This window comes from Corvus cornix, chromosome 2 (genome assembly GCF_000738735.6).
Source record: "Corvus cornix cornix isolate S_Up_H32 chromosome 2, ASM73873v5, whole genome shotgun sequence".
NCBI classification, from domain to species: Eukaryota; Metazoa; Chordata; class Aves; order Passeriformes; family Corvidae; genus Corvus; species Corvus cornix.
The window spans coordinates 142,858,452-142,885,862 of NC_046333.1; the positions used below are offsets into that span (position 1 = coordinate 142,858,452).

General features: G+C 41.5%; 1 protein-coding gene across 1 annotated transcript in view; it reads left to right on the forward strand.

The window, feature by feature from the left end:
- The first annotated feature begins 303 nt into the window (after positions 1-303).
- Positions 304-27,411, forward strand: part of FER1L6 (fer-1 like family member 6) — a 66,728-nt gene continuing 39,620 nt past the window's right edge. The window contains exons 1-13 of the mRNA XM_039550254.1: positions 304-338; positions 7,932-8,014; positions 8,711-8,837; positions 9,456-9,510; positions 9,606-9,737; positions 10,423-10,485; positions 15,103-15,181; positions 16,686-16,842; positions 17,923-18,109; positions 19,715-19,907; positions 20,939-21,288; positions 23,942-24,050; positions 25,798-25,978. Of these exons, the coding sequence (XP_039406188.1) occupies positions 304-338; positions 7,932-8,014; positions 8,711-8,837; positions 9,456-9,510; positions 9,606-9,737; positions 10,423-10,485; positions 15,103-15,181; positions 16,686-16,842; positions 17,923-18,109; positions 19,715-19,907; positions 20,939-21,288; positions 23,942-24,050; positions 25,798-25,978 (1,751 nt within the window). The remainder of the gene's footprint in view (positions 339-7,931; positions 8,015-8,710; positions 8,838-9,455; positions 9,511-9,605; positions 9,738-10,422; positions 10,486-15,102; positions 15,182-16,685; positions 16,843-17,922; positions 18,110-19,714; positions 19,908-20,938; positions 21,289-23,941; positions 24,051-25,797; positions 25,979-27,411) is intronic.

Consider the following 27,411-nt stretch of genomic DNA (forward strand, 5'->3'; position numbering starts at 1 on the left):
AATGGCCTCAAATATGGCCAGCGGAGGTTTTAGATTGGATATTGCAAAAACTTTCTTCACTGAAAGGGTTATCAACCAATGAAACAGGCTTGCCCAGGAAAGTGGCTGAGTCACCGTCTCTGGAGGTATTTAAAAGACGTGTAGAGGTGGCACTCAGGGACATGGTTTAGTGGTGAACTTGGCAGTCTCAGGTTAATGGTTGGACTTGATGATCTTAGAGGTCTTTTCCAATGTAAATGGTTCTGTAAGTTTGTAGACCCTGTTCACAATGTAAAAGGTAGAGACTGAAAGATAAACAGCAGGATGGAGCCCTCAACAGCAGCACCTCAGGCCCACAGGTATGTCTCATACCCTCAGGAAATTCCCCCACGGTTTGAATAAATTCAGCTAACTATATATAAAGATTTTTTTCTTGAAGGAAAAGAAAATCAACAAGTCCTTTAATGCTTGTTTTAACTGTTCCTAGAGGTGTGATTATTATTTCTGATACAGATCTAGTCTATAATGTTTTGTGCTGTCTAATAATTTCTAACTGCACAAAGCCATGGAAAGTCCTTCAGAGTTCAGCAGATAGATAGCTCAGGATCCCTGTACAGGGAGGAAAGAGCTCTAAGAGGCACAGGAACAAAAGAAATTACCTCCCTGCATGTAACAACTGCATTCTTTGTTTTGTAGGCATATGTTAGTGTTTAGTAGATCTGTTACCCAGCTCTTGTGCATTGACATGAGAAAAGTTGTTGAATATGACCACTAATTTGCATCTGTTCAGGATGTGGCTTCCTTGCTGTCATGACTCATGATGCATAAGGATGCTAAATTTGTCAATAAAAAGTCATTGGTTTTCTTCAGAAGGGACAGGCTGTGTGTACCAGGGTAAATGGCCAGTGTTTGCAGAGATTCTGTGCTCTGGTGCTGCTGTTTCTGAAACCTTCTCGGAGTTTGGAGTTTTGGATTGTTTGAGGCAGAGCTGTGCACAATGCAAAAGTTCAAATTACAGCTTGTTCAGAGTTTGTATCAGTATGCCTGATATTTCTTCTTCTGCATCTAGAGAAACAATTTTTTTATATTAAAATGCTGAAAAACACGGAAGCAACTGTGTCAAAGCAGTTTGTGCTTCCCAAGAGGGGCCAAAGGTGGATAATTGGAAATGCAGTTTGTGAAATAGGTATGAGCAAGGCCCTCAGCAATTCCATGCACTTAAATTTATGAGCCGAATGGATATCAGACTGTCTGTCCACAAACTCCATTAATATGTCCAAAATATCTTTGAATTCTCTAACTCAACGACCTTCCTTGCAATGCATCTTATGATTTATGTGTCTCACTGAAGAACACCTCATTTGTTCACACCCTCATTTGTTTTAAACTTGCTGCCTGATAATGTCATTGAGCGCTGTGGTTTTGTGGTCTGGAGAGTGAAACTGAGACACTCCCTTTCTCTCCATCTTTCCATGTCACTCATTATTTTATAGCTCGCTTCCAAAGACCACTTCAGGTGTGGTTAAACAATACAGTAAATCCAGGTACCTCTCAAAAACATAGTGGTCACATGAGGCTGTGCTAGCTGGGGATGAATTCAGCTTCCTGTTCAAGTGTGTTCCACTTCCAGTGTTTTTCACTATCAGGCTTTATGCTGGTTTAAGTATAATTTTGGCAAAAACTTGTGCTGTGTGCTTTGATCATTCAGACAGAAACATGATCATGAACCCATACCTGATTCAAATCCAGCATGACTGCCAGGTGACCCAGCCATGCACAGATTTGGTATTTATGATCAGGCAATGACCAGAACAGGAGAAATATCCTGTGAGGTCAGATCCTGTATTCATCTGGCACTGTGCTTTTCTCCAGCAGTGGCAAAAGGATGGGATATTCAGGGAGAGCACATGAGCCTGGGCACTTTCTGTGGTCCATTCTACTTAGCATCCAGAACATTTTTATCACAAGCGTTAATGGATACATCCCTGTCAGGTCCTTTTAGTATTTTCAGTCTTGTTTCATCAAGTGCATCCTTATTCTAGTGCTGTGAATTATGCTGAGTAACAAGCAGTTCTGCTTTCATGCTATTTGTCAGTTTGAATTTATAAAATTTCATCCTATTCCCACTCAGTCATCTCCTCTCCAAAGGAACAGTTACAACTGTTTCAGTCTGTCTTAAACTAACTTTTCCCACCCTTTTTCTGTGCCTTCTCTAACCCTGTTGCCTTATTTGAGATGTGGAGACTAAAGCTGCACACAGAATGTGAGATGTTAACCTGATTTATTCTGTGATCCTGTGTAATGACCTTGTGTAGGTTCACCAGTGCTTTAGAGGCAAAATGACACTCGCTCCTTTCTTTCTAACATCCATCCTGACAACATCCAGTAAGGTGTGGTGTTCTTAAATGATGCTGCACACTGAGCTGCTGACTTCAGAGACCACCAGGGATGACTCCAGGACCATCTTCTAGTGTTTGGTGGCCAGTTCAACACTTCTCAGACATGCTTCATTATTTTTACCTCACCGCACCTCCTGAAAAACAGGCTATCGTCTCTTTCCCAGGCTGAATAGACTCTGCCAGGACCTTCTTTTGATCACACTTCACAGTGTTTTCTTTGCTTTGCTGAGTTTTGGGCTCCTTTTGAGAGGGGAAGACAAAGCAGCAAATTGTAGCCAAAATGCAGTAATTTAGTGGCACAAGATGTTCCCTGACATATTTTTATCTCATTTCTTATGCTTTCTAATGGCTGATTTCAGGTTTTGACTGCTGCAGTGTAAGAAACTGAAGTTTTACACAGAATTATCCTCGAAGACAGCAGAATTTCTCCTGAGTAGCTGTTTTACAGCCTGTTCTTGAATGCACAGAGCCAGTGTGTAACTAATCCTGACCACTGTATTGTCAGCTTGCAATTTTGTTTTCTAATTGATGAGATATTAATAGTGGAGACAAGACAGGTAAAGTCCCAATGTCACATAGATATGAAAAACCCCAAGATTCATAACCTGTGTGTGTGCCACAGCTATTTTTTAAATTGCAGCTTGTCATACAAGATTCTGTATTCACCTTCTTGAAGAGCTGAAGCTTCCCTATTGCAAATCCTTGGACCTGTCAAAACAGCAGAAGCGGGAGAAATCAGGAAAAATGTAAACAGGTTAAGGCAGCTCGTAAGAGCTCCAAGCTTTGAAAGAACCACAGCAGAAATAATGCATATGGGGATAAAGGGAGGTTCTTTACAGAAGCAGGATGAAGGATCTGGCAGTATACTGAATGAAGCAACCCTCCACTGGGAAACAGAGTAAATTAAATGAATAAACAGGCTAAGTCTTTCCCTGAACTTCTATAATCCTGAGAAAGGAAGGCGTGAAATGAGTACCTCAGTAACCACTTATTAAGATTTTCTTGCTTTCCATGTGCCCAAGATCATAGAATTTATTTTATTCAGCCCTCTTTGATAATTAAATGTAGTGCAATAAATTTCTTCTCTGGGACTTCATTTATTATCACAAATGACATACTATCTTTATAAAAAATGGCTCTGAATTAACCACCTGTGCTTATGTGACTCTTTTAGATTGGTAAGACTTTTCATTTTGAAGCCCTATCTTTGTATTTTAATTATATTTTATTCTTTGGAAAAAGGGGTTTAAGTTATGAGATAATTTACTTTTCCTTTCAATTTCTTTGACTAGTACATATTGTGGAAGTGATAAAATGAGCCAAGACTCATTCTTACGTGTCAAATTTTTTTTTCCATTTGAAAAGAAGAAACATCTTTATAACCTAGAGAATTAGGTTCTTGTTGCTTGTGTTTATTTCATGGAAATTAGAACTAATTGTGTCTAGATAATTATTCACCTAGTGCAGTACTGTTTAATCTACTGAAAAACTCTTTTGTAAATGAAGTTATGTTGAAAGAAGTGGAATTTTAAGGAGCTGAATAAAAACCCCACCAAGACATCTTACAAAATGCAAATAACAAAATCCAAAGATACAAACCCACCTAACAAAATTTACATTCGTGTGTAGGAAGGCTGTTTTTCCTCTTTCTTCAGTTTCTAATACTTCCTTAGCCAAGGCAGTCACCATACCCATGGCTTACAATCCTGAAGCACTGGAGCTGGCTCAGAGCTGAGCTGCACAAACCTTTGATCATCCCTGAACTAAATCATTTTTGGTTCCAAAAGGTTTACTGAGATTGCTGTTTCCAGGGAGTAAGGGACTTGGGGGAAAAAGCAGGGCAGCTGCTCCAATAAGGATTTTCTGCTGCCAGGAGCACGTTGGCAGCTCACTCAGCCTTGTCCATGTCAGAACTGGATGGTCTCAGGAGACATACTGGATAAAACAGGCTTTGTATCTGCTTCTGTCCTCTGTGTTTCCAAATCTCACTCCCTGGTTTCATTCCTCTGTGCCCACCACGGGTGCAGCTCACACACCAGCGCAAGGGAAGGGCATCTCAAGACTACAAAAATGGACCTTGACAAGTATCTTGGTCTAATGCATGCTAAGCCCAAGCCTGGGTTTTGCTTGAACAAGTGCTGGAAAACTGCAGGGAGAGGGAACTCTGTAGAAGAGGACAGAAGGTTCCTCCTCGAGCTGCACATGCCTGTGTTTAGATGGCTCAGTTTATTCTTCTGACTTTGTAAGCAAGGGAGAAGTGTTCTCTGCCATCCTACAGTGAGTGCCTAGAGTGGGGTAGGTAGCCTGCAGCCTAGGAGTTCCTGTTTGTCTCTGGATGGTGTGTAACCATTCCCACAGCAAGAAGCCAATCTCCTCTTACATCAACTCTCCAAGCACACAGACTTCTGAAAAGATTTTGCTGGCAGAAAATACTATATATATAATAGTAATAAACAATGTGGAGGAACTCTGAGGTTCAGTATTAATAAGGTCACTTGAACTCTCATGCTGACAGCTCTGAACTCAATGTTTTTTGCCAACTTTCCTCTAAATTAGACTGCAAATTGCAATTATTGGATATCTGAGAGAACATTATGCTGTGCAGGAAGTGCTCACGAAGCCTCTGTGATGATGGAACAGCTTAAATGAAAAGAAAGGCACGAAAGCAATTTTTTGAAAGCTGGAAGCTGCCAGGGAGGAACCTTGACAAGAGGAGAACAAAATTTCAGAGTCTTTCTTTTGAGGTATGAAAATTAAATCAGAGGCCCAGTGGCCCTGTGGCACTGATAACAGGAAATGAACCCTTGTATTTACAGAGTTCTGGTGCAAATTCACCATGGTCTGAGTATAGTCAAATGCTGGGGTATGGTTGATGTTCCACTCTTATTTACTATTTATATCAGAGAAACCTCAGTGAATCACAGTCATAAACTAAGGTCTGCATTGTACTGTGCGTATGCAGAAAAGAAAAAGTTCTCCTAACTTCAGATTTTTTAACAATCCCCATGTGAAAGCAACTGGGACTCTCAGTCCTCTTTGAACTAAGAAATGTTCTTGATTAGCTGAGATGGCTGATTTTTAATTGCTTCTAATCAAAGCACTTAAAACAGGAAACCTCTTGGTAGCCCATAAGAATTCTTTCATCTGCCTTCTCTTTGGACACAAAATTGCTTTATTGTATCTCAAATTAACTTGTAGGATCCAAGAAGGAGCAAACACTCTATTTGTGCATCATGTAGCGTATGGGGGTTAAATCTTCACTGATGTTTGTAAGTAATACCACAACACTGACAACCTCCAACCTCCCCACAGGTCCATGACAGGTGAATGAGTTTTTCTGCACCACAAGTCTCTCCTGATTTCCCGTGTTTGTGCCTTGCTGATAGCCAGGAGGTCCTGGGAGAACACAGGAGACATTTCCTCATGGTATCTTTGGGGTTTACCTAGAGGTGGAACACAGTTTTATGCCTGGCTTAGGGATATAGATGGGTATGGATAACTCTGGGGTCGTTATCAAATCTGGTATAACTGCATAGAAGGCTGAAACTTTCTCTTGTTAAAATTTGTGCCATCTTGGGGAAGAGGGGATGGAATAATTTTCAGGTTTTCAGCAGCTGATTGAATTTATGTTAAAGCTTCAGTGAAAAACATTTTGTGGAAATTTGGAGAAAAGTTACTTTTTTTTATTCCTTCCATGAGAACAAACTGTCTACCACAAGAAGAGTCGCCACAGAACATTTTAAAGAAGCCTAACTGGTTTTATTAAGCAGTGTGGATGTTACCCATGTGCACACTATTAGAGTGTGCACACTGACACTGGCTGACAAGCAGCTTACATATCAAAGTGATGGAGCCTGTTGTGAAGGATTGATTCATTCAGTTCCCTGAAGACTTCATTTACTTAGTTTAGACCCTTACAGAGAAGATTGTCTCTGGCAAATCCCATATACAGAGAACGCAGCCCTGCTCTCTTGGTAAACAAACCCACACTCTTCTTTCCTGTAGCTGAGCCTTGCAAGTGACCTGTGCTTGCTGCCTCTCTGGCACTGTCAAGGAGCACTCCTCTGCATGTTTGCCTTCGTTAAGGTAACCTCTGGGGTCAGGGGTGCAGGAGAGCTCAGGTGCAGCCTGATGCCTTTTTGTGCCCAAACCCCTGGCAGACTAAAAACCTGAAACTGAAATCTGGTTTACTTCAAAGATGGATTTTGCGCTTGACACCATGTAGTTATCCAAAGCTTGGCTAGTTCTCTTTCTGTCACCCTGTGGCACCTTCTGCAGTTCTGTCTTTAAGCAGTTTCAAGGGTTATGTAAACATAAGAATAATGGAAGACAGCCCAGTTAACGCATCAGGCTTTATTAATGATTATTTCCTCCAGTCACAGTCTGACTCTTGCTTTGCTTGAAGCATGTTTATGTCTGGGTACTACATTTGCACTCATACTGATCAGATTTTAGCATTCTTTGACAGACAGAAGTTGTCCATTTTCTGCTATTGTACCCTACATTGCTGACATTCCACTTGGGCTGGCCAATAAACTTAATTTGCTTGCTCTGAATACAACCTTTAAACATTACCAACTTCCCTTTCCAGTTTGCAGTATCTTTTCCTCCACAGCTCGAGTTTGCCAATGATTTCAGATGTTTGAGCACTGGTTGCTATCAGGTTTACTCAGCTTTTAGATGCCTGCTTGTTTTGGCTAGTTGGGCTGTGTGCTTCTCCAGGTAAATTTTTATACCTACAGTAATTTAGGCAAACAAATCCTCTAATGACAGGGGGGAAAAGAAATGTGCTGAATGTTTGTCACTGCATGCTTGTGACCAACAAAGAACCTGAAAAATGCTGCTATTATACTAAATCCTCTGTGCTTGACTCTCACTACCTGGTTTGTTTGTCGGTAGAGTTAATAGCACAAAATTTGCAAGCAGCACAGATTGTTTCTCCCTCTGAAACATGGCATATTTATTTTCTTGGAAGAACTGATGTTAGGCAGAAGCATCTCTCTAATATAGCTTGAGGAGAAACCCTTGTCCAGACTTGTTCATTGCTTTGCTGCTGAAGGGGAGTGAGAACTACCTAAATTATGTGGTGTATGTGCCACTGATACATTGGGTGTCATCACCAAGGAATTTACACAAATGGCTTTGTCTTAATTCAGTGGAAAACTGCTTTTGATCTGGATCCTGTAATCTGCCTTTTATCTCTGGTTTTGTCACAGGCATAAGGAATGAACTACATGTGTGGGAAGTTGGTAGATTGGAAATTTATCTTTGATTTCCTTTCTTTGCATCTTGCTGTCTTGGTTTGAACAGAAGTTTTGGCTCTTGTCACATTATGTTTGCCTGTACATGGCCAAACTTTAAAAAGAAACTAAATCAGATGAAGCAAAAAGTCAGAGCTTTCTCTCGTTTGCTGTCGATAAAAGGAAATTCAGAATATAACGATCTTGCTTGGGAATCAAAACTCCCTCTTAACAACTCCTTGAGTTAAATTAGAGTCCAGTACAGAAAAAGGTTTGGAGATACGGCACTGATCAATTTTCTTTAATTTTTCAGAAAGGGGCTGTTTGCTGGCATGAAGCTGAAGAAGAAGAAAAAAGGCGAGAAAGGGCTGACTATTGCAAACAAAGATGCATTGGGTAAGGCCTCATAAATCAATATTGCAACAGGGAAGAGCAGGTGGTGGGGGGTTATATTAGGTCTGATTTCATGTGAACTCATTTGAATTGTGTCTTAAGGCTTAGCATTGATAAATCAGGCAGCAAACTCCTTATCATTCCCAAATAAACAGAGAGCTAGTTCTGTTTGCGTTAGCTGTTTCATTAAGTCCACGTTCAGATTCTGTGAGTTCATACTGCTCTATTTGGTAAACAAAAAATGTCAGCCTGCCTCTTACCATAGAGAGACGGCACATTTTTGAGGGCTTTTTTTTCTACTTTACAGGTAGATAATCTATTACAAGTGTGCAATTCCTCCAGAAGTTCTGCTTCTTTCAGAAACCTTAAGTACACAACCTTCATAGGCTCTGATGGCTGGATGGGCTGGCTCAATAAAGCTGGCAGCTTTACTCAGGAGCGTGCATGTGCCTGTCATGGGTGCACATGGGGTGTGGAGAGTGGCTACAGCCACATAGATATGGAAAATGATTTTGCACAGGAGGGGAGCTGCTGCCATAATCAATGCTGCTCGATACAGACCATGAGAGTATCTCTAACTGTGACACCCAGATAAATAAAATGCTCAGTTCATGATGATAAATTCACTGCTCTGCTCCAAGTGAGATTTTTGTTACTAGAAATCAGATGTGGGGTTTACTTCTTTGTTTTCTTTATCAGGTGATCATGATAGAGGTGCAAATTTTCTCCACAAAGCTCTTGGAAAACAAGAAGAAGTAGAGGAAGACCTAATGAACAACGATGCCTTGTCCAGTGCTTTTGGATCCTTAAGCCCAAACAGGAAAAGGTGTTCCTTCATGTATCTTACCTAACACCCCCCTAAACGTCTTTTCCACCCTGCCCAGGAAGGGCATTATCCTAGAACAAAATGTCTGTCAGAAAATCCATTTGCTGACAGCAGTGATCTCTCCACTCCTGCTCTCCCACATGACAGAGTGGAATGCACTTGTCAGCTCAGTGGTATCACCAGATGCTATCCAGTGCAGGAAGAGATTGAAATGGATCCTGAGAGTGCCTCAACTGTGCTAAGGAACTCTGCTAAAGATAATGAGCCAAAGGGAACAGCAATCTCTATAGCGAAGAGCTTGTGTAGTTGTGTTTTTCATACAGGGGAGGAATGCAGTCCAGGGAGGAATGGGAATATTTGATGGGATCAAGTAGTGAAATCATTGCCTTACATGATAGGTAGCTGCACTGGTTTGCGTGGATGCAAAACATTTCCCTATCAAAAAGTATATGAGAAAGACAGAGATGGTCTTTGCTGATGAAATCAAGCCTAACAGTTCACAACAAAGCTGTCTGCCATAAATAATACTGGTTTACTGTTGAGAAGTCTTTCCAGTGTGTGTCCAAGTACCAGCCCTTGCCTAGAGATGTCTAATGACTTCTTTTGTCATTTAAACAGGGCAAAGCTGGTGACCAGAATTCATGAAGAGGAGATGAAATCCCAGAACTACCAGGTGAGCAGGGGGTGACAGCCCTTATGTGCCTGTGAATTCCCCAGGCGGGCTGCACCTGAGCCCAGGAGTGTTCTTGGTGTCCTTGTGCCCCACAGATTGCCATCACCATCATCGAGGCCAGGCAGCTGGTGGGTGAGAACATCGATCCTGTGGTGATCATCGAGATAGGTGATGAGAAGAAGCAAACTACAGTAAAGGAAGGCACAAATGCCCCTTTCTACAATGAGGTAGATGCTTTCTCTTAAAGAAGACACTTTCTTCAGTGACTCTGGGTCAACTCTGCCATTTGGTAGCTCATAAGGGGATGAATTAAATTTGCAGCACTTCCACATGTGAGCAGGGAGGTCTCTCCAGGGACAAAGCGCCAGCAATAGCTCCCTTGGGTTTAGATCCATTTGCTCTTTTTCTTTTGTCCCACCTGTTCCCCACCCTCTCCACCACTGCTGCTGCAGTTTTTCAAATCATCCTTTTGGGAGCTCTGTCTGCACTGCACCCCCACCACCTCCACTCCCTTTTCTACTATTTCATGGTTTTAGCCTTTTCTTGACATATGTTTGTTCCAATTGGTGACAAACAAGGCCAAAACAACCCCCAAAGCCACTAGGTCCTTTACATTTCCTTGTGCATCCTGTCCCTTTTGACAATGCCTTCTGATTCACACTGAGGCTCATGGGCATTTGTGAAGCAAGTATTGTGCAGCCATGCAAGGAGTAGTGTAGAAAACAAGTCTGGGCCATGGCAGAAACATGTCAGGGGAAAGGAAAGAGTTTTTCATTGTCCACCACTGCCCCCCAGCACCCCAAGCATCTCACTGAGGCTCTGTGCCGTAATACAGAATGCTGAATCATGCAGCTGACAGCCCTGGCTACCTGCACAAGGATGATTCTGATCTGCTGTCCTCTTTTCCCACAGTACTTTGTGTTTGATTTTGTTGGACCACAGGTGTTGCTGTTTGACAAAATAATCAACATCTCTGTAAGTATCTAGGAAAGCTTAGCACAGTAAGTAAAGGTCGTTGTTGTTTGTCTGACTTCAACTCAAAATGATTCTTAATGTAGTTAAAAAGAAATAATTTTAGGTACTAAGAGTGCTAGAAAGTCAGCATGAAGTATGGGACAGAGAAAGGATAGAAGAGAGGATAAGGAGGAGAGACAGCAGAGATTTGAAGGAGCATAACCCAAAAGGAAGATTTAGTCTGCATTTTCAGGGACACTCGTTGCTGGCGTGGCAAACTGCAAGGTAGAATGACAAAATTCAGCTTAGGTCCCTCTTCTCCTCACTGTCTTCATCCATCTAATTTTCAAGCTGCCACTTCATCCAAATGACTGAGTTGAAACTTCTGGTTTGTATCAGTTCCTCAGATATAACTGTTTCTAACTAAACTGAATTAATGCAGATGCCTTATCCTCAGCAGGGGCTCTGGGAGCTGTCTCCAAGAGTTCAGTGCTGCTTCCACTGCTCACTGCAACTAAAGTTCCAGCAAAACTATCAGGGGACCTTATTGCTGTCTCCAAATACCTGAAACAAGGTTAGAGGCAGGTGTGGGTTGGTCTCTTCTCCTAAGCAATGAGACAGGACAAGAGGAAATGGCCTCAAGTTGCACCAGGAGAAATTTAGCTTGGATATTAGGAAAAATTTCTTCACTGAACAGGTAGACAAGCATTGGGAACAGACTGCCCAGCGAAGTGGTGGAATCACCACCCCTCCAGGGATTTAAAAGGCATGTGGATGTTGCAGTTGGTTTAGTGATGGATTTTGCATTGCTGCCTTAATGGTTGGGCTCCATCTTAAAGTTCTTTTCCAACCTAAGTGACTCCATGATTCTGTGACATCTCAGAACAGTCCTGATGGAAGACATGCATGCTCTTGGACTTGGAGCATTAGATAATGATGTGCAGTTTGAAAGTCTATGGAGCTGTGTTAATTATCTTGTCCGAAACTCATCACCACACTTAGCAAAGCTGCTAGGGAATTAAAGATCTCACGAGACTCTGGGCAGTGCTGTATTTGTATTATTTAGAAATATCACAAGCTGTGTTCTTCGTGAACTCTTTTTTTTTTTGCTAAAAGTCCATCCATTTTGTCAGAGACTTCTCTGGCAAATAAACAGTGTGTTGTTGCTCCAGGAAAAGTTCTTTTTCTCTGAAGAGCTTTGTCTATTTCAGTAATGTACACCAGGAAAAGATCTGTGCTGGTTGAGCTTGAAAGAAACAAGCAGTGCTCAGGAGCTATAGGACACATTGCTCTCTACTTCCTTTTCTGAGCTGCTAATAGAGTGACCTTTCTCAGCTACAGAATAAAATGTATTCATTTACACATGGGCAGCTGGACAACTAGGTTTTCAATGCTGGGAGTAAACTGACAGTCGGAATCCTAACGTTCCATTCAAATCCACTGTATCACACACAGAGCTCAAATATATGAAGTGCATAACTACATAAGGTATCTGCAGATCTGATCTCATCTTTCCTGTGAGCACAGAATTTACTACAGGCTGACAATGGCATGGGAGTAGATATCACCTCACTGCTATGACATATCACAACATGTGGCCCCATAGGTGTTTCAGGCATGGTTTGTGCATCAGCACAATGCCAAGGCACCAGCTCCTGTGTGGTGCTGCTGCTGCTTTGGGGGATGTAAAATTATTTTTCTCGGAGGTATAGCCAGTCTTTCCAATTTCACATTCTTTTGATAAAGATTCCATATATCCAGTGGTGGAGGGGAAAGCGCCAGCTTTCTGACTGCATTGGGGGTGTGGGAAAATGTGTCACCGTTACCTGCTGTTTATCTGCACAGTTTCATCAGGCTCAGCAAACTTACTTTATTTATAGCTGATGAAGGTGCAACACTAAGAAATTAAAGGTCTTCTAGGTAAAAATGACTTTAGGAAAAAACTCAGTAACAACAATGAACTAACCTTGGGAAATGCTCATGTATGTTACTGAAAACAGAGATTCATTACCTTGCAACATAGTTTTGGAGAATGCAATCTATCAGGGGAACAGAAACAAAGAGAGGAAATATGTGTGCTTGGAGTGAAGGAAACCCCGAGGGATGGAAAGTTTCACAGCACTTGCTTAGCACAAATCTTGTTTAAGAAGAAACAAGATTGGCAGCCTCCATTATCAGCAATAATTAATGCACCAAATTTGCTTAATCTGTAAAAATGAACTTATCTACATATGGAAGCTCAAGGAAAACAAAATAGATTAGTGCCCTTGTCCATCAGTTTAGCAGTTAGTCTAGTTGTATTCAAACCCTGCATTTGAGAGAGAGATGAGACTTTCAATGTCCCAGCACTTGCTAATTACTAGATTGTTTTCCTCATTATTCTCTTCCCATACATTTCAGCAAACTTGTAGTAATACCACAGTAAAACTAAGGTGCCCCTTTTGTGCTAAACCTGTATCTCCCTTACTGAAATATTCCTCAGTGTAACACTATGTGTGTTTGTGCTCATTCAGAAAATCTGAAGAAAATCCTTTGGTCATCTACAGCCAAGTGAAAAGACACTAATCTTTAATTAGATATGGTGTGGACATGATGTTCTCCCTCAGAGAAGACAAGAGATGTTTGCTATAAACTTCACACTCACTTGCTTTGTTGCATTAGAAGAAAACACGCTTGGAATAAAAAGGATCAGGAAAGATGCAGAGTGTTTAATAGAAGCAATGAGTTATTTCCTCAGCATTAAAAGCAACGTGTACTGCAGGGAATGGAAACCCGCATCATTTCAGTGGAACAGGAGCATTTACATTTCACAAAGCAAACCTCAAGGACAGAGAAGTGAGTTTTACACATTTAACATTTGACACTCTCTGGAAATGCTGTTATGGAGAGGAAATAAGCAAAGAGCAATGAGACAGCACCACTTTGGACTCACCACATACCTTCATCTTGGTTTTGAGTCTTAAAGAAGCTCCTAGGTTTTTTTCCTACAGAAAGGCTACAGCCTTCTTCCCCGTTTAATCTATCCTGGTTGCATCTGTTGATTTGAGCATTCCCATGTACTTCTTCCAAAGCTGTAATATTGCCTGGCTTCAGGGAGAGACCCAACAGTTTTCAAGGCTTCTTCCCAACTCTTCGTGTGCCCTAGTCCAACCTCATAGGAGGAAGGGTCCAGTGCTATGATGGGACCTGACAGCATCAGGGATTGAGGAAAAGCAGTACTTGTGCACGAAGCATTGACTTCACACTGGCTCCTCTTCCACATCAAGGTTGTTTCAATTTTAAGCTTTAATAGCAGAGTAAAGAAAACTGCTCCTTTGTCCACTCTTGATTTTTCAGCTCTGGAAACTGCTTCCATATTGAAGTGAGGGATTACCAAGAGCAACTGAGTGTGTTTCTTAGGTCACAGTGACACAGTGGCCATAGGCCCTTAACAGGGAGTGACATTATATTGCAACTAGAAACTTCCTGAATTTTCTGGTGAATCTTGAGGAAGGTGTCAGTGATCTTTACTTTGAAATGTATGTTTCCTGCTCTTGAAAAGTGTAGAAAATAAATTCACATAACAAATCCAGTGCAAAATTGCAGAAGTCTTCCTATCTAGAAGTATCCTTATTTATGATGTGTAGGTCCAAAGAGAAGATGTGATGTATTCCAGATTCCTGAAATGCTGTCGGAGGCTTGATTGTTTACTTTCAATATTTGGATTTAGCTTCTGTGGAGTTGAATGAGCTTAGTTTCTCTTTGCAATTTGACCAAGGTGTTCCAGAAAATTCAGCCTCTTTCAGAGGCTTTTCCACAACCAAGGAATAGGTTTCAACCTTTTAAGCTATTTTGAAACCAGCTGAGACGCATTTTGTGAGAAATACAGTTCTAGAGGAAATCTTCCCTTAGAAGATGTTGCTAGCCTCTGCCTTGTCTGTAAAGTGAACCACATGCAAGTATTTGAAAACCAGACACGGAAATACATAGGTCTGGGAATCATGGCAATTGAAAATTATTAATTAAATTTGAATTAAATTAATTACTTGGCAGGAAGAATACGGACACAGACTCGCTGGGGCCTGCTTGCCATCTAATTTACATCTATATCACTTCTCCGATTTCATTAATGTTGTGGGGGGTAGACTAGAATTGAGTCTCTTGGTTTATGTGCACATCAAAATGTTGCCAAGAAACACTTAAATTCTTTCTCCTCTGAGTGTACTCAGTTTTTATGGCAATTCAGCTATTGCACAGAAAGTGATAAGTTTTCTGCAGCCTAGTGTGAAACCAATTATGTCCCATGTGTTTATATTCATTATGATTTATTTAAAACTGGCAGGGTAAGTAATATAACTGCATCTGCTCTGAAGGAACGTCCATCTAATTCCTGTTCTCTATACCCAGGGACCTGGGATGGTCATGTGTGATTCCACTCAGATGCAATTATATTGTTTTCTAAATTGGCACAATGTTGGGTAAAGAACATATTTCAAATACTTGCTGTATTTGCTGTGGCTATGTGCCCCCAGTTTTGGGTGGTGCTGGATGTTGCTGCTTATTGCCTCTGAACCAAATGTGATCTTTGTTTGGATGCTCTTTCTTATGCTGACTGGGAAGAGAGATAGTGACATTCTTTAATAAGCCTTTTTCAAACAGGTTATGCACAATAAACTGATTGGGAGTGTGCTGATAGGCTCCTTTAAAGTGGATCTGGGTACAGTGTACCTTCAACCAGGTGAGTGGTGCATTTTCTGCCCTTTTTGTCTTTTAAGTGGTTTGTGAGGCAGGGAAGGAGAGGAGAGGGAGATATGCTGCTTTTCCACTGAGGTGGTTGTGGTTTACACCAACTTAAAGCTTTTGGGAGGGTTGTTTTCCTATTTGGAGAGCAGAGTACCAGCAAAACTGTTGGAAAGAAGTTCAATACTGAAAACACCTTGGCAACCTGTCCCTTGGTGGGTAGCACTTTTCAAGGATGGCATTGCTTTAAGTGATCAGAGTGGGCAGCTGAGTGTTCTACAAAACTGAACTGCACTCATTTGTTACGAGCATCCAAAGCTCTGCCACCTGTGTTGGGGTAGAAGGAGCAGAGGGAGGGAGAGCAGGATGGAGAGTTCAAGTAATGGTGAGGAGAGCACAAGACAAGAGGAGGAACAGATCATAACAGGAGAGAGAAGATGACAAAGAGGTGACCATGGGTCCACTTGACCTTTCATCTTCAGAGGTGTTCAGTGCTTTCTGAAATTAGAGGCTAAGAAAAGATCACCTACCTCTCTTTTGGTGGTTTTTTTTACAACCATCCACTAAACATGTACCTTTTTCTCTTCCATAATTACTCAAGGACACAGTCTCTTCTTTGTCTTTGGGAAAGAACATATTTAGGCCACTTGCCGTAGATGTCAAAGTTACAGGAAGAGTGTAGAGTCATTCAGGCTACCTTCTCTGCAGAGTTTCTGTAAGAGTCAGTGGAGAGAAATGGCCTATCTGAAGTGAGCAGTCTACATACGTGCTCAGGCTATGTTAGTCTCTGAATTCTGCCCCATACCTCCTGCTCACACTCTAACAGGAGGGTGATGTTTGAGGGTTGATCTTGAGCTCATATCCCAGATACACTGTGGTCTCTCCTTCCCACTCCTTTACCCACCCAAGGTGACATCCAAGGACTTAACATATAATCTTAGGGTCTTTCTCAGGGTTCTTGAAGTAGGGTTACAGAAAGGGCTGTTGTGGGTGAATTGCCTTGTACGTTTTCCCCCTTGAAAGGTGGAGCTTAACCTGCTTCTGGCTAATTCTTCTTCCTCTGACGGCTGTCCACTCTCCTTCCTTCCTTTCTCAGCTGACTTCCAGTGTTACGGTGGCCACAGCACCCAGCAAGGGTTTTGCTGCCACAGAGTTCTGAGATCTTCAGACAGTTCTCGTCAAAGAGGTGGCCTTTCCTCATAAAGCTTTAGTTCAACTGCTGAAATCTCACCCAGCCTTCTACTGGTCTTTAGTCATTGATCTCAGTAAACATTGATGAAAATGAGCTTGTTTCTCACAAGCTCTGGATCAATCCTTCGCTTGCCTTTTTGATCACACAACATTTTGGACTCTCTAGAAGTGTCTGGTATATCAGTACACTTCAGCACAATCCCCCCAACAGAACAAACGTTGTTGGATGTACCTTTTCTGGGAGTGAAGAGGAAAATATTTGCATTTTTTTATGTCCTCTATTTGAGTGTTTAAGCTTGTCCTTCTTACAGGTCATCAGTTTTGTGACAAGTGGGCACTTCTCACAGACCCTGCTGACATTAGGACAGGAGCCAAGGGGTACCTGAAGTGTGACATCAGTGTGACTGGGAAAGGTGATGCAATACAAGCTACACAGAAAACAGCTGATACTGAGGAACAGATTGAAAAGTACTGCAATAATTTTTTGGGGGGTTTTGTTGTTTTTTTTTTTAACTGCTTTCTTCCTTACTAGGTGCCTCAATAGTCCTCTGTCCTCATTTCAGTCCTTTCCTTTTTAACGTGGGGTTAATAGCAGGATAACACTGTACACTTGGCTGTTCTCACATGCTCAAAGAGAGTTTTTACAGTCCTCTCATCTAAATTGAAGGGCATGTTAGGGTCACTTCTCTGCAGCTGATAGAATTGACCAAGTCCTGTTGGCTAAGTTACAAATTACCCCTGACAGAAGGTTCATTGATCTGAAACCAACTAATGATTTCTTAAAGCAGTGAAGCAAGAAGAAAAAATATGAGGAAAGCCTATTCCTTCTCCACTCTCGGATGCGTGTGTATGGATATCTCCATATCCTTAAATAAGCTCAAGTCCATTATCATTCTCCTTGTAAAATACAGAAGTTCAAGGTGGTAAATATGCTACCAGCATAATTTAAATTTTACTGAAGCAATGTTTCTGGTCAGTGCTGACATCCTGGACCTAGTCTGTGGAAAGTCACCAAGCTGATGGAGGACTGGAGCACAAGGTCTATGGGGAAGGGAGGTGGCAGTTGGTTTTTTGAGCCTAAAGAAGAGCACTCAAAGGGGTATAATACATGAAGAGAGCAGAGACAGGCTCTTTTCAGATGAGTGGCTCTTTTCAGTAGAAGGATGAGGGCTTTGGAGGCAGGCAAGAACAAAGGAATTTCAGAAAAGATTTTTTTTTACCATGGAGATGGTCAAATGTAACAGGGGCCCGAAGAGAGTGGGAAATCTCTGTCCTTTAAGATATTCAGAATTTACTGAACAAGGTCCTGAGAACTTCATCTGACTGGACCTGATTCTATATCACATAGACAAGTTTTCTGAGTAATGCCATATCATTTTCTAGTGGTAAAAATATATATTTTTTGGTTCAAATGAAAAAGCAAATTCATACACCTTTTTGTGTCTTCTCAGGTGCGTGCTAACTCAAGGTCACAATGCTGTTGGAAAAAATATCATTTCATTGTCCAAGTTTTCAATTTTAAGAAAATGGCTTCTCTTTTCCTTTCAGGAATCTCTTGATCCCCAAAGGCTTTCCATCTGAAAGACCATGGGCCAGATTTTATGTGAGAATTTACAAAGCAGAAGGACTTCCGAAGATGAACTCTAGCATCATGGCCAATGTCACCAAAGCATTCATAGGCGACAGTAAGGACCTTGTGGATCCCTATGTGGTGGTCATGTTTGCAGGTCAAATGGTAATTGGGATCCTCTTGATCACAAAAGTAGGCTTTCTTTCCTATTAGCTGTGCTACAGGCAGGTGATTATGCTGATGTCCTTTAACTTGTAGTTACATAAATTAGGTAAAACATGTATCTTGGTCATCAGAAATTGTTCAGTTCTTAAATTATGCAGAAATAAAGTCATGGAGGCACTTAATGCCAGCAGATCTAGCATCAGCCTCACAGCAGTAGGTTAGAGGCAGGCAGCAGGAGGGGAAAGAGAATTCTGTAGCACTGTTACTAAAACATTGAGTTACAAGACAGTGATTTACCCAGCACGGTATTAGGTAAGTGCTATGTTCTGGTCTCCCTAGAGTGAGATAAGGAAGCGGGGCTGAAATCAGTGAGGATGGTTCAATCAGAGTTTCAGAGCTGTGCATTGATTTCTGAATTACTCTGAAATTCAGGACCTTCTCAGCTTTCCTGTGGGTGGAGTAAGCATTCTAGCAGTGTGGCACAGTGTTGCCTGGCTTCATTGCTCCTAGAGCAACTTCAGCATCAAACATGGTGTGACAGATTACTGCTTAGAGGGGCTTCTGACTCTGGTGGAAGAGGAGTGTAGAGGAGGTCCACGGGCCTGGTTCCCCTGGGGTACACCCATGAGACACTGTATCAGGGAGCCTGTCTTGATTATTGGTGTAAATAAACAAAGGATCAAAATGGAAACTATTTTAAGCCAGCAATGCTTTCTGTGTGCAAGGAAAATTTAGGGACAGCTCCAGTCAGTCCTTTCCAAATATTTCAGGCATGAGAACAAGGCTCTTGATGCTGATTGCGTGTTTTGTCATGGATCCAAATTGCAAAGTACTACTTCTTATACTACTGTGGGTTAAAACAGGCAAACACATGCAGTACCTTCAGGTTCAATAGAGGGCTAACAAAGACATAGTAATGGGTCACTGATGTGAGTTCGGACACTGGTGTGCAAAATATGGTTTTATAGGCAGCGTTGGTGGGTTTTCTGACTCAGTTCTCCCCAGCTAATGTGAAAGCAGAAGTCATGCCATGGCCAGTGACTGCACAGACTGTGATACAGTCCTGCCATCTCCTTAGGTTTGGAGGAATAGCTCCAGGACCTACACCTCCTGCACATAGGCATATGTCCAGAACATGAACCACAATAATCATATTTTATGCTAGATAAATTGCCTCATTTAAAGTAATCCCATTGACACATGCAGCCTGGCACCTGTAATGAATTTAGTCTTTTATGAGAAAAACTGCGCTGCATCACCACTACCCAGATATTTTAAAAGACATTTGAAGATGTGAAGTTTGTAGCAGAAATGCCAAAGTCTGGTTTTACAGATACTTTTAGTGGATAACGATCCTGAAGAGTTAGATTTTATTCCAGGCTCTGCTGTTTTCCAGTGAGAAATCTTTAGCCATAATGTGGTCTTTTATTAGATATGGAGGGCAAAATGAACAAGCTAATAGAAAAGCCAAAGTACTTTCAAGATAGGTTATTTGTACTTTAGAAATGGCCAGAGAGATGTTGCTAAGCACAATTTCTGCTGTACTCCTTGCCTTCTCCAGAGTTCAACCCCTCTGGAGTTAAGTTTGCTGGACTTTCATTTCAGGGCCGGACAACAGTGCAAAAGAACTGTGCAGATCCCATGTGGCATGAACAGATTATCTTCAAAGAAATGTTCCCTCCACTCTGTCGAAGAGTCAAAATCCAGGTCTGGGATGAAGGCAGCATGAATGATGTGGCCTTAGCCACCCATTTCATTGATCTGAAGAAAATATCAAATGAACAAGATGGTGACAAAGGTAAAGGGGAAAATGTCTGTTCCAGGATATGCCCCTAAGATAAAATCTACTTGCATGGGATCTTGGCACTGGCTAATCCTATTTTAGGAATATCCAGAGTTAAAGTGTTGGTTCTGATACACCTTCTGTTGCTTAATTTCACATTATATTACACTGTGCTCAGTGCATGGAGGGTATGACGTTGTTCTTGTTAAAGGGCTGCTGCCTACTTTGGTACCATCTTTGTGGCTGTGGCAATAGTCTACTCTAATCCACAGGGGATGACTGATGTAAGTTTATAGTTCATGTGAGTTTCTGCTGAGCAATGAAGCCACAAAATGAAAATCACTAAAAATCAATGGCAGAGTGGGCTTGTGTTTTTGATCTACCCACTGGAAGCAAAGTGTTTAGGTAAGGCTCAGCTGGGCGCTATCACAGCCCAGGGAGGCACTGTGAGCTAGTGTGTTATCCTCTGTGTGAGGAGAGGCTCGCTATCTGGAGTCTTTTCACAGATGTTTGAGTCTGCATGTATAGCCTTGTTGATGTTGTGTGACCTATGTGTAGAACATGGTCAATTATCACAGCTCAGCGAAGGCACAGTGACTCCTTAAACCTGCCAATTCAAATGTGTATCTGAGTCCTTAATCAGAAAATAAAAGAAAAATTCATATAAACTGAGTGACACAGACTTGGAAACAATTTGAACTAAAGGAGAAAGCTTCTATCCTCTCCCATCATGTCCCAGCCCTTAGCCTGCAGCGGCAAGCTCTTTTTTCAAGAGATGCAATAGACCTCCTGCCCAGCACGTGTGGTACCATGACCTTCTGAGAAAGAGCTCCAAACCAGCAGAGTCGCTTGGGTATTGGCAGAGGTTCTTTGGTGTCTAAGAATTGCCCTGCAAAGCAGTGCTCTGTGTGAAGTGATCCCCAACTGCACAGAAATGGGTCCAGGTTTGGCTTTTGGGGCATTAGAGGCAAGATTTCTTGGAGCAGACAGTGAGGAGAGCATGCTAACACCTAACAGAAAAGCCACAAAAGGTACTTTATCTCCAGGATTTTTGCCTACCTTTGGGCCTGCCTGGATCAATCTCTATGGCTCACCCAGGAACCACAGCCTCATTGATGACCACCAAGAGCTGAATGAAGGTTTTGGAGAAGGGGTCTCCTTCAGGGGACGTCTCTTCCTTGAGATTGCTGTGGAGATACTTTCAGGGGGAGCCCGTGAGTCGAAGTTTTCAAGCATTATCAAGGATATCAAATTGTCATCTAAAGATAAAGACTTCAAAGCACTCAAAGGAAAAGACAAAACTGAGAAAGCAGGAGAGGACCGAAAGTCAGCTTCTCCTTCAGACAAGATGAACTCAACTGAAGTGGAAGTTGAGCCTTTTGATGTACCTTTAGAGGTCAGTATGATATCAAGAGAATGGTTGTCACGTGTCGGTAAACCTCCAAGAACAGCACTGGTGTGTGTGTTTGGGGTCAGGCCATATAATACTGCCTTTTGTGCTCCCTGGTTTCTCCATGGTTCCACATTCTTGGGACCTCCCCATAATAATACAGCACAAATGCAGCGTTTAGTGTGTACCTGTAAGTCAAAAAACTATCAAGTAAGATTTGGTGTTCATAAAACTTAGTCTTCTGTCCTATTATTCTTTTTGCACTAGCTGCATCCACATGTTCCTACTAGACACTTATCTAACTTAATATCTGCTAGACAGCCAGTGTGGGCAGCTGGGAATTATAAAGCCTGACTTCCTGCATTCATCCAAGAAAACCCATGGTTGTCAATTGAAGTCAATAGAGAATCACTGACATAGATTTTGTGCAAATGCAGAGAGATAGATGCAGTCTAGCCTGATTTAGTCTCTTCCTTTAATATTACATTGCCAATGTGGTGTTAGTGTTAGGTTGATAATCTCTTTAGAAGAAGAGCTGAAAATTATGTTCTCAGTTTCAAACAGTGTTAATTGATGTTTGCCTAATTCCATCTGTTGTATAGGATTACATCATGGGAAGATCTGCACTATGGTGCTTTGAGTAGGTTGGACAGTTGTGGCAGGGCGTGTGGGCTTGGGAGCAGGGCCAGTGTTTGAGCTTTGATTCTCTGCTCCACCACGTCACTGTCTGGGAGCAACAGCAATTACTGCATAAGCAAGCTCTTTTTTTTAACCCAATAAATAGGAAAAAAATATTCTCATAACCAATTTTCCTCTCATTTTTGTGTATCTATGACAACTGCCTGAAAGGAGGTTGTGGTGAGGTGGAGGTTGGCCTCTTCTCCCAGTCAGCTAGCAATAGGACAAGGGGAAATGGCCATGAGTTGTGCCAGGGGAGGTTCAGGTTGGATATTAGGAAAAATGTCTTCGCTGAAAGAGTGGTTAAGCATTGGAACAGGTTCCCCAGGGAAGTGGTGGAGTCACCATTGCTGGAAGTGTTCAAAAAATGAGTAGATGTGGTGTTTTGTGACATAGTTCAATGAGCAGGTTCAGTCAAATTTGGACTTGATGATCTCAGAAGTCTTTTCCAACCTTGATGATTCTGTGAATCTATATCATTGATCAAAACTTTGGCTTTTGTAGTGCGAGTTCTAGCTCACTTCTTAAGATATGTGTCCTTCATTACTTCTGATTCTTGGTCTTTCAACTCCATCTCTACAAGTAAATAGGAGAGGAGCAATTATTCTTTGGTCTTGAGGCCTAGCCTTGAGAAGTGCTTTTTCTTGGCATGTGCCCTGGCACTTCTGGCATGAGGGCTGGCTGGAGTGGGTCAAGGAGTGTGTTAGCAGAGAACTGGCATGGGCAATTGCAAGCCAGTTGTGTGAACCTGTGCCCCGCTCTTACTTATTTACTCATATAGTTGTAAATTACCTCTGTCCCTCAGTTCTTCTCTGAAGACTGTAATAGAGGTGACATTCAAAGACCTTTATTTCCATATAAATTTTCCTTTATATGCAATAAATCCATTATGAGTAGCTCAGACACTATGGTCTTAGGTCCTGGCTAAATACCCCAGGTAGGGAAACAAACCCTGCTGTAACACCAAAAAACATTAATAGTAATAATAAGGATTTATTTCCAGCTGCTGTGTCTCAGTTTCAAATAGAGAAGGAATAAAAGGCAACAACATGATACAGTGATGCTTGATATTCTTTTGGTTTTGACATTCAGCAATATTTCGTGCTACAATAGACAGTAATTGTATTACAACTCCGAAAGGAAAAGCAGGAACTGGAGACATTACCAATAATGTGAAAAATGTCTCATAGACCCTCCAAGACAACAGAGGCAAATTATCCATCCCCACAGCACAACTTTATTGACCTAGTCCAACAGCAAGAAGATATTAAAATTTGGTTTTTTTATAATGGGAGATAGATGCGTGTGTCGTAGTCTCTGAGCCTCAGCTTTATTAGACACCCTATGTTCTGGATTTCATACTGGAAAAGTATAAAAAGCTAAAGTTACTCTGGAGCTGCACTCTGTTTGTGCTGTTGACTTTATATGATGCTGCTAATCCTTTCACTGAAGACCTATGCTCTTTTGCTGTGTATAGCAGAGGTTTTTCAAAATGCAGAGATCATGGACTGTGTCAAAAAGTTTTTCTGCTTTGCAGAAGACAGGGAAACAAATATTCATGTAGAGATGATGTTTCATTCATTGCCTCACACACATTGCAGAAGAAGCTACTGCTGATCTTGCCTAATGGGCCTCAGTTTGCACTTGTGAAATGAGAAGGGTTTGGATGGGAAGATGGCAGCACCTGGGGTGTAAATCTGGGGAGAACTCAAACCATAAAGTATGTCACCTTTGAGCTTAGTCTTGGCTTGGGCCTAATAGCTTTTTTGTTAATGACCCAAGAGCATCAGAAGTGTTAGCTGGTCCTCCTTGATTGAGAGTCCATCCCAGGGACAAGCAGATGCTGGGTCTCCAATAGGTGTAAACAGAGCCCAGCAGAGCCTTAAAACTCCACAAAAGACCATTACGCTTTTCCTTTGTCCTTTAAGAAATAGTAAACGGTAAAATAAATGCCAACATTTTCCTCCTTCTTCTCCAATAGATCTATGAAGAGAAATTTGAGGAATTCCTTCTGTTTGGGACATTTTTTGAAGCCACAATGATTGATAGGAAGTTTGGGGACAAGCCAATAACCTTTGAGGTTTCTGTCGGTAAGTGTGTTATGGTCTTACCCAAAGCAGAGAGGGAGCCTCAGGAGCAATGGGATGATAGGTGTTACTGACTGGTGTGTCTCAGGGTTCAGGAGTCAGCTTCAGAGTAGAGCTTACATTTGAGTTAAACCCTGATTATCATTTCTCTGGATAACTGTCAAGCTGAGCATACTGATGCTGTCTTATGCCCCAAATGCCCTGTATTAATACAAATCCTCTCATCGACTATATACAGCAACTTAGCCAGTATTTAGCCTCTTATGTGAGATCAAACTCACATAATTTACTTCAGGCAGAGTTCATTCTGTGGTGTCCATTGCAATTAGTCCCTGGCTGTGAGGGAGCCCTTTTTGGAAAGGATCCCTGTCCATTGTATTGGCCAATCCCATTAATTATCTGTGGGTCTGGAGTGGGGCAGGGGGGTGATGTACAGCCAAGACTCAAATTGAATGCACCAGCTTGTCCTAACATTCTCCTGGTAAGTCCTTTCCTCTTCCAGTGGAAAGCAGGACCGTACTCCATGTGCTCCTCATCATGGAGCTAGGTTGTCCATGGAAGCAGACTGAAGAGAAAATGAAGACATTTTCATGAACATTGAGTGCATATTTTCAAAGCAGAAGAACTTTCTCTTAAGAGAGAAATTGGTCTCGTTTCCCTTGCAGGGGTTTGATTATCTCTGTACCAGACCCAGCAAGAGCCCAGGTGCACGGTAGCACCCTGACACTTTCAGTCTTTGCTCGCGTCCATGACTGTGCTCAGCTGTAAGGCTATGTGTGCAGGGAGAGATGCCGTGACAAACGGGAATCAAGGAGTGATACTGATTCCTGCTGAAACTTAGCAGGAAGCTGAGCTGAGAATGACAAGAAACTCATTTAAATAGTTGGGCAAGAAACGATATTGATTCTTGTCAGAATTAATACTGAAGATGAATCTGGCTCTGAATTCTGGACCTGAACATCTATTAGCTACCTGTGTAGTGGAAATTTGGATCCAAACTTGGCAAGTTGTCATTATTTACACAAAAGGCTGAACCAACAATTCAGATCAGGAGGTCATATGGGGTGATTCAGTACACTCTTCTCTTGCAGGGATTGTTTTCTGCCTGTCTCTTTTAAAATCTGTAATTATCAGTTTGATGGATGTACCTCTTTCCCAGTGCTAATTGCCCTTTAAAGCAAAATCCTTTTCGGGAAGATGATTGTATCATTAGCAGAGTTGTCTGGCATTAGGCTTGAAGCTGAGGCCTCAAAGCATTGTAATTACTAACTCTGCAACCCTACTATACAAAATTTACTTGTCTGAAAAAGAGTTTATCACTTCTGAGACTAAACTTTGAAATGATCATCCATATGTTTGAAGAAAACATACATTTTCTGTGTAAATCAATGCCATATCAGGGCTCTGGAGTATAGAAATATCAACAGCAGTATTGTTTTGGTTTCTGAATTTCTTTAGCAAAAGCTGGAGGTCCTGGGGCCCAGCAACCAGAGGATCACATCAGTTAGTGATGTGATATCCTAGGTATATATCACATGGGACAGGTAAGGAAACACTGTCCTGGCACCTGACATTCCACAGACAAACATAACCTGTCACAACCTTTATAAACTGTGGTGTGGTTAAAACAGCTAAATGAACAGGAGGGGACAAAGATTTCCCACTGGTATGACTGGTTGTTTTCTTTTTTTAAACCCATTCATGTTTACCACCTCCAAGTTAGACATCTCCTGTAACCCTGGGTCTCTAGGTAACTTTGGAAGTACTACTGATGGGGTGTCAGCAGGAGCTGGAGGGAAAAAGAAGACACATAATGGAGAAGCAGAAGAAAGCCTTCTGCATGAGGGGGAAGATGACATTTCTCATGACCTTGGAGTACCCCTGATATCTACCACACCTCCCGAGAAGCCACTGATCACAGGTGGGAACAGGTGAGGATCTGTGTTTCAAAAACGTCATGTAGGACTCTGGTTCTTATTTTATAATCCTGTGGGACTCATTGAGGAACCTTGGCAGAATTAAAGAGTTTGTGTGAAATGGAGGCTTTTAGGTCCTCAATTACATCTCTCACAACAGTAAATTTTTTAGTCTTCACTGAAGTGAACAGGCTCTGAGCCATTTTATACTCATCTAATCTTGGGCTCTTGAACCCTTTCTAAAAGGGCTGTGTTACACCAACTGTACATTGAAAAGCTACAGGAAAACACAACTTCAGTGCCATCCCTGGTTTAGGGTCCCACACTGTGATCACAAGTAACATCCAGCCAGTGTCCAGCTCCAGAAGCACAGTACCACATGTGAAATATTGACATCTGGTCAAGGCAAATTCAACTTCCCAGAACACTTTCCAGAGCTAATAATTACAGATACAGACTTAAACAGCAAGTAGTAACAGAAGTAGGAGGAAATAGTCCTTGAGAAAAGAAATGGAGCAATGGAAGAAAACATGCAGAACAGTTCTTCTAAATAGCCTTGTTTATAAACAGAATCACAAAGGTTTAATTCATTCGAAAGATGCTAATAAAAAGAAATATTTTCTTTATCGCTTTGGTAGGTAGAACAATCCCTGATATAGGTGACTGCCAAGACTAGATGGTACCTCTTTCTTTAGAAGGCCAAGCAGTCTACAGATACAAGGACCAGGAAGAAAATATCAACCTGGATCTGTCTGGTTTCTGGATATCTCTAAATTTAAAAAGCACTTTCATTCTTTTCTGCAGTCAATGGCTCACTTAGATTAAATAAGAACTTGTGAAAGAAAACAAGAATGACAATATCATGGTAAAAAATTTTGGTTTTGCAGCAAGTAAAAAAAAAGAGGGAAAAAACCTCAGTGCTTGATAGAAGGATTGTTGCCTTTCCTTGTTAACAGAACTGCAGATTTGGGTGCATGCAGAGCATTATTATCCTCCCTGAGAGAAGCTGGGATTTTTTAGTTTTCCCTTAACAAGAATTTAGATTTAAAGAACTGTTATAAAAGAATGAATCACTCTTCAAATCAGCTATTTGCTTCTTGGCTTGCTCCCGTATTAATAAAGTTTTCTCTCATTAAAGATCCCTTTTCCTCAAATTTATGTAGAATGCTGCATATTTTTTTCCCTCCTGTGCTATTTAAAACAGCTTGGCCAGCCACAGATACCAATTAATGAGTTTTTCATTGTCTTCTTATAATGGCATCTTACTGGTCTCACCACTGGATATTTTTAGTATTAATCAGTATTTAATGGGATATTCAGTAGTTTAGATAAACTGCATTTTAGATTCATAAATGAATAATGGAAAACAAAAAGAAGAGTATATTTTGGAGATTAAAACCACTAACTAATTAAAGGATCAGGCAAAGCAATAAGGCTTCTAAAGCAGA